General features: G+C 35.8%; 1 protein-coding gene across 1 annotated transcript in view; it reads right to left on the bottom strand.

The window, feature by feature from the left end:
- Positions 1-10,520, bottom strand: part of LOC149302820 (V-type proton ATPase subunit S1-like) — a 28,020-nt gene extending 17,500 nt beyond the window's left edge. The window contains exons 1-4 of the mRNA XM_089481999.1: positions 10,420-10,520; positions 2,087-2,213; positions 1,928-1,996; positions 80-270 (exon numbers count right to left, since the gene is read on the bottom strand). Of these exons, the coding sequence (XP_089338125.1) occupies positions 80-270; positions 1,928-1,996; positions 2,087-2,213; positions 10,420-10,520 (488 nt within the window). The remainder of the gene's footprint in view (positions 1-79; positions 271-1,927; positions 1,997-2,086; positions 2,214-10,419) is intronic.
- Positions 10,521-12,971: the final 2,451 nt, after the last annotated feature.

Here is a 12,971-nt window from a genome sequence, read left to right on the forward strand (position 1 = left end):
TCCATTACACACTAATATTAATTTTACAAATATTGGCTATATCAGGAATTAGTTACATAGAAACAGCGATTTTCTATACCTTGGTATTGGCTGCAGTGTAACTAAAATTAGGTTTGTTTTGCTTTTATCCAGCTTCAGAGAAGTGTTGTAATTGTCAACACTGATCACATTCCAGTCTTCTTGGGTTCTAAGGTAATCAGGTAGATTGTCAGCTGTCTTCCAGTCTACTGCTGGTAGCACCAGAGAAGATGGAGAGGAATCCAAAATTTCCTGCAATATATTCACAGGAATCCTTTCGTTCAGTGCAGTGTAAATAATTGTATTGGATTAATGTAAAAACTCCTGTCACCAATGAATAAAAGACAGTAATAGATAATTTGAGATTTTGAGATGACCCAAAAATTAGTAGGAGCATAAAAAAAACCATTTATAACTTAATTGATAGTGATGATCCATTCACGTGGTGAATGTGGTCAAGGTTCCAAGTAGGTACATCCAGCAGTCAGGTGTTACATAAATCTAACATGTGCTGCTTATTAATTATTGGCAAACAGCCCAGGACAACAATCTAGGACATAATCCAAGAGGCTATATAATGCAAAAGAGAAAAAGGGCTACCCTAAAATATGATATAATTCTAACTTAACAGCATAGGTTAAACAACTAACAGGGACCCCAAGTGGAAAGTGTATGATGTATAAACCATTACACCCAATACATTTCCCTGTTACTGTCATCACTGCCTTTGACCTCTGTAGTAAAGCGAGAATTCTATTATATTTTACAGCAGCTGAGTGAGGCAACATTAGTTTTCATTTCAGGCCACTGTTTGTTACGTTTGGGCAATCTTGTGCTGCTTCCACAACAATAGCGCTGACTAAAATTTATAGTAGCTTGAGGCATACAGAACTCCTGGCACTTTGCTACCAGGTAGGCACATCTTTCCAAAATACTGGGGTATGAAGTTAAAAATACACTTTAAGGGCAGGGAATAAAATGTTGAATCAAATGAACACATCTTAGGTAATTTTTTCTCTCTGCAGCTGCACACTCACTCACATACTGACTTGCTCCCCTTCCCCTCTCTTGCTCCCCCTCTGATCTCAGTCTCTGTTGTCATTTTGTTCTCTGTAGCATAACACTTTCTCACACGCTGACTCCCACCCCGGTCTTGACCCCTTCCCTTCTCTTCTGTCAGTTTCATCTCTGTAGCTGCACAGAGAGATCAGAGGAGTCTAGACAGTGGCTGGAGGAGGTGAGTGAGCAGGTGGGGGGGCAGGGGGAGAGTATGGGGACAAAGACAAGACTGGGGTGAAGGCAGGGGGGAGAGAGAAAGAAGATATATATATATATTACGGTTTAACCGAAAGGCCAGGAAACAAAATTAGCTGTCTGAAAACAAATGAGCCAAAAACAAAACGAAGATCTGTCCGAAATGATTTTAGGCCTTGTGCATCGGTTGTCTTATGGGCAGGTGTGTGTAAAGGCAATGTAAAATCAAAAACCTCTGTAAAAATTTTCCCATTCTTGCCTCCAGTGCAAAAGGAGCCAGCTATAGCTCTAAAACAGGAGACCACTTATATAAAGATATCTGCCACACATTCACTTTGAAAATATTTTTGCCAACGTTTGACTGTTCTTTGCTAAATGTAGATATCGAATATCCTAAGATTAACAGGAAGTGTAACTGAATAATATAAGTAAAAACTAAACTATCTCAGTGTCATGAACATTGCTTACCAGTAGCTTCAACAGCCACCCATACTATGTACAAATGCTATGAAAAAAGTATTAATTCTACGTAGTAAATGCTGTCAACCATCAGTGTACCCAACACCCACTAAACATTTCTGTAGCATTTTAATTAGAAATAAACATTTTCTCCACTCTCTATTCAACAAATGGTAGCATATGGTAGCACACATACCTGCACATTATGTAGTGGATTCTCACTGCCAGATACTGTGCTATAGTACGTGAAGTCATCAATACTGAGCTGGAAACAGATTCAAATGTAAAAAAAGGTAAGATAACTTTGTTTAGATATCTGACAGATCATGGTGAGTATACTGAATTAGTTACATACAGTGTCCTGAAGGAACATGATCACATTCATGGGTGTTGATGTAGTAGCTGACCGCAGTAACGTTTGCAGTTCATGCTTAGAGGTAATATGTCCATTATTTCCTGCTTGTGCTGAATTCCACATAGAGCTGAAGGGAGAATAAATGAAATCACGTTCCTAAAAATATTTTACAAACTTCAGTCCTTTTACAATAAATAATCAATAGTCCATCATCGAGTAAAAACAAGGCTTGATTGAGCCTGCTACAACAACTATGAATAGACAATGTAATGACAGCATAGTAAGATCCTTTAGAACCCTATTGTTAAGGGTGACCATTTAACTGTGTCATATTAAATACTATACAACATTTTGAGCAGTAACATGAAACACAATGACAGAGCTTTTTCTATAGGCCAGATATGTCATTTTCCCCAAATCCTACAATTACAGTTTAATACAACAAATAAACCATGAACATAAATACAGCTTAAACTAGGTAATACATATGCAATAAATACAAGCAATCTACAATATATAGATAATAGAAATGTACACTGTGAATTACTATTATTAATAATAATAATAATAATTTATTTGAAGCAGGAAGACAGTAGGGTGCTCCTAGACAATACACGCTGTGTTTGGTAATGTTTGAAGTGGTGAAGCCTTAGGAAAACTAATGATGGGCTCAGCACAAGATGTAAGTCAATTTTATTCTGCTGCCAGTACGAAAACACAACAGGCTGTCTCATGATGCCAAAGAAGGTGGATCTTTTTAATGGGATCTTTTGGCTGAAACCTAAAATATTTTTGATGTACAGCCAAGTTGCTGTCACTTAATGTAACTTACAAACCTTTCCATGGTTTGTACATGTGTCCCTTGGATGTAAAGTGAGACCACCAGCATACCTCACTTATGTTACTGGATTCCAAAAAAAGAATTTGGCTTATTCTGTCTATTTTAAAGTATCTGCACAGTATCTGTGTGTGTACACACAAAATAATTACATATTTTGAATATGTAAAGTACAATATATTATGTAGCCACGAGAAGAAATAAAGGAAATAAACAAAAGGAAATAAATTGCCTTGTTACAATGGAATTTTCTGACCACACTATTACCTTCCTTCCCTTTATTTTATACTCAAATAGCTCTTGGATGTATTATTGAGCAGAAATCATAAATGCAAGCTTTGTTAAATAATACATATATGTTACATAATAGAAGAAAGTTCATGTCTTCATAAACAGTCAATCAAATGTTAACCTGTCAGTTTAACTATGGCAGGATGGTCCCACTGAGCACATGAAAAGAGTGTGTGTATGAGACAGACATCCATGGATAGATAGATAGATAGATAGATAGATAGATAGATAGATAGATAGATAGATAGATAGCAGAGCTTATATGGCCCTATTCATCCTGGGAGTTAAAGCCCATAAGAGGTTTTTTTTCTGCATGTTCTTTTGTTATATAATTATTTACAGAAATGTGTATTTGTGTATTATTTTATTTTATTAATATTTTATTTGGGGGGGCAGTACAGTATATTGAATACTTTAATGTACATGAACTTTTTCATGCAATTTAATTTTATATAAAACTGCATATAATGGTCACATTTACTAAGGTATGTGTAAAAAATTTTTTGGCTACTTTGGGCGCTTGGTTTAACATATTCTGCGAAATAATGGGAAAAAAAATATTTTTTTTTTGCACTTGCTATTATGCACACTTTGCTGAATAATCTGCCCAATTCTGCTTTAATAAGTAAACCATTGCTTATCTTTACACATCTTTTTCAGAAAAATTATACGCAGGTATATCAACTTGCTAGCATCCAGGGAAAAATATGGCATCATGGGAGCCCTCTCCAACTTCCCCACAAATAAATAAGTGCGAGCCCCACTAAGATGCATTTTGCATACACATGGTTTCTGAAAAACTGTGAAGGACATGCTAGAGAACCACTGACACAGACTCATGGCATTAAAACATTGATTTGGCCTCTTGTATTAAAACTTGCTGTGGTGTGTATGAAGCTCATTGTACAGGTTACAGTTGTCACTATGCTTACCCCAGCTATGAATGGATCAAATTGCATTCTTGGATTGAGTACTGAGTAAAGATGAAAAGCTCTTGTTTGCGTTTTCACTTGTCCGCATACAATTAACGTCTCCTTCTGCTGACATATAAACAATGTCTAGCTGGAGACAGGAGTAAACTGCACACATTAGGTTTGTTCCTGCTTTCTGTATACACATCATATTCTTTGTTTTCAGGGTTCCAAGGGACACCTTAGACTAGGAGAGCACGAGGACCTTGAAACAACCTTTAGCTTCAAAGTTGGAATTACAGAGCATTTTTTAATTCATGTATAATTAACCCATGTATTTTAGTTTTTTTTGTCCCAGAAAAGATATATTTTTTACAAATGCTTGCTTTACTAAAAACAATATAATGTGTAGATCACATACTATGCAAGAAGCATAACTATGTACTAAGAAGGTTAAAATACATCAATACCTTTCTAAGATACACATAAAATGCATTGATCCAGCAACATTTTGAACCCAGTAAGAAATGAATATTTGCAGGAAACAGAATAGAATATTAAGCTTTTTATTACAAAGCCAAATAAAAAATCTGAGACAGATGGAAACTGCAGGATACTGGAACAAATCTATGAACGGTCACTTTCTGGGACATTTCTAAGGTATGACATATTTGCAAATATTTTTAGTAGTCATTGAGCTTAAAAGGTATGTTTAAAGTGGTATACATTAAACATAGAATTATACTTAGTAACTAAGAATCTTTAAATACACAGTAGGTTGTTTCCCATAATGCAACCATAGTCATCAGTCTATATATATGTGTGTATATATATGTATATATTTATATATTACTGCATTCTCCAAAAAAGATGTAACATAGAGAATAAACAGATTAAGTTGGACTCAAATCCCTCAGTTTCTAGGAGCCCAGAATATTTGGTATATAAATCTGAAAGGCCCATAACAATGAAACAATTAAACAGAAAGCACTTTAATTTTGTGGTATTACCATTTGGGTAAATTATGATCTGCTGGATTCATAGCAGTTTTAGGTGCTTATACACCAAATCCTACCCTGCAGGTTTGTTGAGGCATTTTCGCTTTTTTTGACAATGTATTATACAGAGCCTATTCTGTTCCTCCTGTGAGAAGGGCTAAATTAACCACACAGAAAGAATATTTAAACCTTTGAGATTATCTCAACAATTTAGTCATTATTTACCATATGACATATGGTTAACTAAAATGAAATGTTTCATCCCGCCACAACTCACCTGCAACAACAATAAACTCCTTCCAGCATTTACAAGTTTGCTAAGTGTATATTATTATTATTATTATTACTACTTTATAAACTAAATGCAGTCCCTTGAAACTATTTGGAGACATTGTGTTACCGACTTGTTTACTCACTTAGTATTACTGTACTGTATTTCAATAATTACTTAAAGAATACATAATTTTAACCTATCTGTATATTTTTTAAATGGGCAGTACTGTCCTATTACACTATTTAAATGTCACCAGGCACAGCATGCTTGGCAGCAGATATAAACCACCAATAGATGTTTGCTTCCTTTTCATGCAGAAAGGTCTTTAATGTAATGCATATTAAAAATACTGCAGGAGGTCCATTCAGGGCAGAATGGGGCACCAAAAATAAAAGATGCATTTGTAGAACCTTCTGGCATGTTAACAAGGTGAGCACAGTAGATCCTCAGTTTGTATGGCCTCTCTTCAATTTTTAGTCCTGACCTTTTGTGAAATCTCATTATCGCCGCGACACCCTAAGGGGGTGACTCCTACTGATGCTATTAAATATGTATGATGTTTTTGGAACATGGCTATTCTTTTTACCTTTAAATCAATACTCTTAGCATTTACTGCAAACACAAAGCACATGACACTGCTGCTGCTGATGATGGCAGTTGCAATTTATATTAGACAAAAATGGCATGGATTTATGATTTTTCTCCAAAAGGAGCCATTTCCTATGAACTACTGCTCCACATAACTTGGCTTATTATGCTACAAAAAAATTGTACACATAGCAGTGGTCGTCTCAATTGCCCGCAATATACAATGTAGAGCAACAGGTGAATTTGGAAAATGAAAACACATAGAAAAGACCTAAGGACACACATTTTTGTTTCTCGCATATAATAATTTTGCTTCGCAAAAACCTTGAAACATTTAATGTATGCACATTCTATTTCTATTTCATTCAAAGACAATAGCAATTGTAAGTTGCAGAGAAAAGAAAAAGCACAACCATTATTTATTTAAAACCAACGCTCCGGGAAAATACGAGTTCAAAACCTGATAAACAATTCCAATAAGACAGTTGTTTTCTGCCGTTTACCATTGCGTTCCAGCTACTTAAAGGGGTACACACACCATTTTGTATTACTAGTATCAGATTAAAAGTTAGTTTTCCAAAATATATATATATTTTTTTTTACAATGTTTTAGCCATTTGTATTTTCAGTAGCTCTGTTATCTTAGCTCAATGTACATACACACTGACTCCTTGTCATACTACCTGCCCCAAACAATACAATGACTCAGTCTTAAAGAAATAGTTTATTAAAGTGTAAAATCTCCCATACATTTAAGGGGACAGCTTGGAAATTTAAAGGGGCCATGCAGCTATTACCGTATTTGCTCGAATATAAGATGAGCAAATGCTCTGAAAAATACCCCTTGTCTTATATTAGAGGTCTTCTGATAATCCGACTACAAATAGAGGTCTGGCTATAAGAATAAGATCCAGATCCTCCACAGCGCCGCAGGGGACCTGGATCCTCCTCTCTGGCAGCCAGCCGCTACTGCCGACACTTCCACCGGGGCTTCTATGATGGAGCCCCGGAAGGTAATGTCACGCAGGTGCTCCATCATAGAAGCCCTGGCGTAAGTGCTGGGCAGCAGCAGAGGTTGTCTATGTGCATCGTGTAGACATACACTGGCTGCCCCCACTAGATACCAGGAAGTCTGGAGACTATGTTGCAAATTGCGATGTGAAAGGGTTAACAGTGTGATGAAGGCATGTTGGTGTAAGGGCTAATATGTTGTTTTTCGGCTATTTTATGTATAAAGTATAAGATGAACTTTAAATCAAGATGATGTTATGTGAAATGTTCTAGTTTGGCTGAGCGTAGTTGATTATGTCCTTGAACCAGGAATTCTGGGAGTTTAAGAACCCAGACTGACAGGATAGGAAGTACATGAGGGTACTGCATTTTAATCAACCACAGAATTTCTAAACGATAGTTAATGAGCATGATCATGCAGACAGATATTTACATAGAATTTCATGTATTACTAAAAGGTATAAAAGTGGAACCTTTTCAGCAATTAAGTGAGACTCGGCTACGGGTCAGTTAGTGATGCCTGGCATTAGCCCTGCAGCCCGCCTCGGGCCATGAAGCTGTGTATAGCTTTGAGGGTCTCCCAGTACAATAAGGGATGTAGGCATAACCTGTTTCATTCCTCTTTCATCTGGTTATTATGCATGCATTTTGATTTGGTTAATAAACTATATGTGTGATTTTATCCATTCATGGAAAGTGTCATCTCTGTATCCTCAAACCTGTCTGTCCACTCAGTTGTGGGTTAAAACAGTGACCATGCAGCTATCATTTGCATTGAAGTGCCTATGATGACTGGACTCTCCTTTTAATAATCCAATTGGACACTAATAAAATTCTGTGAAGACGTTGGTAAAAAAATTGTTCAATGAGTCGATGCTATATTGAGAAACATCTTGCATGTTTGGTAATAAAATATGACATATCATTAAAACCCCATTATGGCTAGTTTCGAAGGGACAATTTCTGCCCAAGAATCCATGGGGCCATGTAGTGTGCAGGGGCCTATGCTACACCCCTGACTTTTATTATCAGTCATTAAATAAAGTAGCCCTACAATAATTCACTGTTCACTATAAGTTTCACATTTCTCCTACAAAGAACAGTCATTGACTAAAAGTTAAAACGCTCTTATGGCTATTTGTATCTATGTTCTGATACTAAAGCAGAAATCTCTATTTTACGCATGCTCAAATGACATTTCACAGTTATGCATGCTGCCATGCTTCTTCTTATGCAATGTTTTATCGTTTTTATCTAGACTGCAGGAAAGAAGTTTACCACTATCTGATGAAAAGCCATCCCAGTGGATCACATCAGACAATATAGGATGCAGAAATGTTTTAAGCTGATGGTATGCAGCATTTTATGGGGTCTTGGGAGAATTACAGTCCTTGCAAGCACTAGAGGTAGCTGGCAGTGATGAGGTATAGATCACTGTGATTTGGATAGATAGAAAGTCCCAGTGAATCATAGACTATGAAGAAAACCTGGGGGGAGTGGATTTAGCAGATCAGTGCTTACAGCCGTGCCTTGCACTGCGCAAAACCAAAACGTGGTACAAAAAGGTGGCCATTTACCTGACCGAGATTGTCATACATACGTGCTGTATACAAATGGCACTGGAAACAGGCTATCGTTCTTAGAATTTCAACTCCATGTGTTGAAAATGATCATCTTTGAGCAGCCAAATCCACAAAATATGGAAGAAGAAAACTTCATCCATCTAACTGGCATACATTTTATTTCCATAATCCCCAACTGGTGCCAAACTAAGGCCACAGACAATGTGCAGAGTCTGCTTTAGAAAGAGGGCGATGAAGGACACCAGATACCACTGCCCTTCCTGTCCCTCTCTACCAAGACCCTGCCCCGACACTGGTTTCATGGGATACCACACTAAAGTTATCTAATTGTTGTTGTTTTTTTAATTTTCTGTTCTTTTTTATCTGGTGTGGTCCAGTCAAGTGGCTAGTAAATAAAGAAAATGTAGAAAGTAGAAAATTCTAGGTTATTTTGAATTGAAACAAAACCTCAATATAAATCCTAAACAACTGTAAACAACTTTGTGCTCTGTAATTTTCATAAAACAAAAGAAACTATGCACATGGGGTATTTCCGTAATCTGGAGTTGCAGCTGAACAAGTTTGGCTGGATTTCTTTGCCTTTCACATAACCTGTACATAAAATCCTACGCAACGGTAACTTTGAAGCCAGCAGGGCCACAGCAGTGGATTGTGACATGAACTATCCCACAAATGTCCGACATATGGGGGTATTACTTCACTGCAAAATGAGCAGAAATCTAATAAAAACATTGCAATAAAACTATTAATGTGCAAAATGGTCTTTAATTGTCATTGTAATTAATACAAACATATGGATACACATTATAAAGAATCCCACAATAGTTATTTCAAATTACCTTTGAATGACTGTATCTGAATTCAATATAATTAACTTACATTTTCCACTCAAATATCCTATAAAAATAAATTATATCTAATAAAACAGCATAAATTCAACCTCTGCACAGACCTAGTTTCATGTTGGTTCTACACTATGTACTCTGTGCTATACACATTCCAAGCAACCTTATGTTTTCTCTGCCCAGCCTGAGCCTTCGGTATGCTCTACACCAACTGAGCCTCCTACATGGTTTTGTTTGACAGCACTGGGCAGATATCCATTTACTATAAGAATTCCTAATGAGACATAAACCCCAGCAGTGGCAGGACTGGTACCCCTAATTCTTCTACCTGCACACATCTTGTGGTAGAATCTGCAGATAATCCACTCACTCATATTCTAAGGCCACATTTAACAGTTTCTACTAAGACAGTTAATTACCCCATTTCACTCATACCATGGTATCTTCTTCCTAACACACCGATCATCTTATCTCATTCTGGTGAGTGAGATGCGAGTGGTGTGGGGTCACAGAAACATCTGTGGCCCCTACTCTATTAATAGAGGACACCTGGTTGAAATCAGGATGGGTAAGAATGCTAGTTTTTGGACGGTGCAGCACAGCTGTGTGTTTAATACATAATATTGGGAAGCCAACAAGGATTCAAGGCAGATCCTCCAAAACAATTACTGGGTTAGTGGACAATGCTAAACTCGTCTATGCGTCTCCTTTCACTCTACACTGCAACTTGAATATAACTGTGAGTTGCAACCTGGTCATGCCTGACATACATGCAGGCTTACATTTTATAAAGTTTGAGCTTTGTGTTTAAAATGCTTTGTTACAAACACCAAATCATTCTTCAATCATTTCTCAACATGTGGTTATATGCAATCCTCCCACCTACTAGAGTCAAAAGAAGTAATACTGCACTATACATTATACTGTACACTCAGTCGTAGAAGAAACACCCATACACATTATCTGGTTATTAGTAATTCCCTGTGAAACTTACCTTTCCGTTGACCAAAGCAGAACAGGTACATGGCTCACAGAAATGGCACTTGGAAAAATAACACAAACCAAGCAGAGCAGCAATTCTGAATTCAGATACATGCTTATGCACAGACAATTCTCAGCTTGAACATCAACCAACTGTTCACCAAATAAAAGTTCTCAACAGAGAAATCTAGTTAGGCCTGTAGCATCTGGTTAATACCAAGACACTCCTTGCATATTTTATGTAAATATGGTTTTGTTTATGTGATAACAAAGGCAAGCAATGTTGTGTGTCTTATTGTGAAAGAACATGCTAATTTCTGCAAGAGGATATAGAATTAGTTCTCTTTTAGAATTAGTTTAGAATTTAGTTTAAGTAATATATATTTTTTTAATTTGGCCAAAATTAGTTCACGAATAAAGAATATTTTGAAACAAATGATTGGTTAAACAATAAATCATCTATCACATTTGACCTTTAATTGTGCAATTATCATGTCCATTTTAACATATTTCATTGTATGAGTAGCGTTTATAACTACAAACGTGATACGGGCCATAAATTATATTGGTGTATTTAAAGAAAAATCATCATTCACTGAAGAAAATATGATCTTTTTACTCGTAGAGTAAAATGTTTTATTGAAATGTAATCACAGTTGAAAAATGACTCCATGATATCATATAATACAATTTATGAGAAGCATCACAAATCTATAATATTTCAATGAAATGTTTCTATATGCAGTAATATCTTTGAATAATACACATTGTGGCTGAGAGGATTTGCTCATCTAACACAACTAACCCAACAGGAAAAAAAACAGTATATTTTTTCATGAAATCATAAAGATGCTACACACAGTTTCCTAACCCTTTCCCATGTAATTGTAGAGCTGGGATCAGTACTTGCCTTGGAGGGATTAAGGGTTTATGTTTATATATGTGGAGACTGTAATATCTTTTTTCTAAAAAACAAACAAACACATGTAGTGCTCAACAAAAACAAGCACAGGTAAAACAAATTCTGTGTAGATATAACGTATAACATACTGGTATGCCGTATGTGGGATGTATAAGCTAAAAGAGAATCTGTTATTCAGTTATACATCTCACCTATACCAGGGCAGTGCTTTGCTGGTCAGCAACACATGAACATTTTACATGTCCTGGAAAAGTTATGGTCACCTTAGACAGCCAGGCAGTTATTCTGGTTTCTGGAAGGGCCAGAAAAACATTCCTAAAGAGAAAATAGGGATAGATTGCCTTTTATAATGTATAGTAAATTCAGGGACTTGAAACCAGAACTCCCCTTCGAACTCTCCTGCCAAATCCTGATTTTCTCAATAACTCCCATTGTCATGTCTTCAGCCTGAAGAGTATTAAGGCTTATCCTATTCCATCATCAACAAATGTTAATGGGTAATGCCGTAAAATTCTGCATGCTGTTAAGTTGGCTGCAATTACTACATTATATGCAGCAAAGTGGCATGATTAGGATTCATACTAATATACATTTCTACAAGATACACATTGACCCCCCACTTTCCAGAAGAATGTTGGCCGCCACACACTTTACATTTTAACATCATACTTTTTCTATATTGCATTCTATAGCAATTCTTACGTTATGATTCCTAGAAGTCTCATGGTCTGAAGAATTATAATAATGGTCTTTGTAAACTGAATCACTGTCACAAAGCTGGTAATTGAAGTTGAATGTGGCACATATTTCAGCTGTTCAAAGTTAGGCAGGAATCATAACTCAAACAATCATCTCACAGTGTACTAATCTTGTTTGAAAGTACACACTTTCCCATACTTTCAAGCTGTTGTTCAAAATGAAACACTCCTTTTACTGAAAAGTGTAAGTTCACTTAAATGCCAAAATCAAATAGAGTATTATATGACCTCAGTAATCTATCATTTGAATATATATATATATATATATATATATATATATATATATATATATATATATATATATATATATATATACACAGCACAAGCTACAATGGGAAATATAAAAGGTATATTAAGCATACAACTTTTAATGAACACTATTTGCATACGCATGTACAGTTTAAAAAAATAGTAGCCATTCGGATCTGCTGAATTGTTCATTTTATATCATTGATCATAATCAGAAAAGTTAAGTAAATAAACAAATCTGTGATTTTTTGTTGTTGCAGTTCATTGGTAAAAACAAGAGATATTTCATTGTGTGATGGATATTCTATCTCTGCTAATTATGTCTCACTAAACATATAATGGTTTCTGATTTTACGATCACAATATTTTCAGTTTGGTTAAAAAGATAGTGTTTATTTTATAGTTAGCTCCCTCTCAATAGGTTTCCTTTCAACTGTTTTTTTTTTGTATCTCCTATGATCCAACAGAAAAAGCAAAGACTAATAAGATTCACAGACATGAACGTGTTTACAAAAGCAATGTATGTACACAAACATGCAAAACAAAAACAAGTAGTAAACCGACAAGCCTACCTGAACAGCCTTATCAAGAACTATCATTTCAAGGTCATCTCTGAATGGTTTGTAAATGTGGCAT

This window comes from Sceloporus occidentalis, unplaced genomic scaffold (genome assembly GCF_023333645.1).
Source record: "Sceloporus occidentalis isolate IW3139 unplaced genomic scaffold, rSceOcc1.0.p SCAF_17, whole genome shotgun sequence".
Lineage (NCBI taxonomy): Eukaryota > Metazoa > Chordata > Lepidosauria > Squamata > Phrynosomatidae > Sceloporus > Sceloporus occidentalis.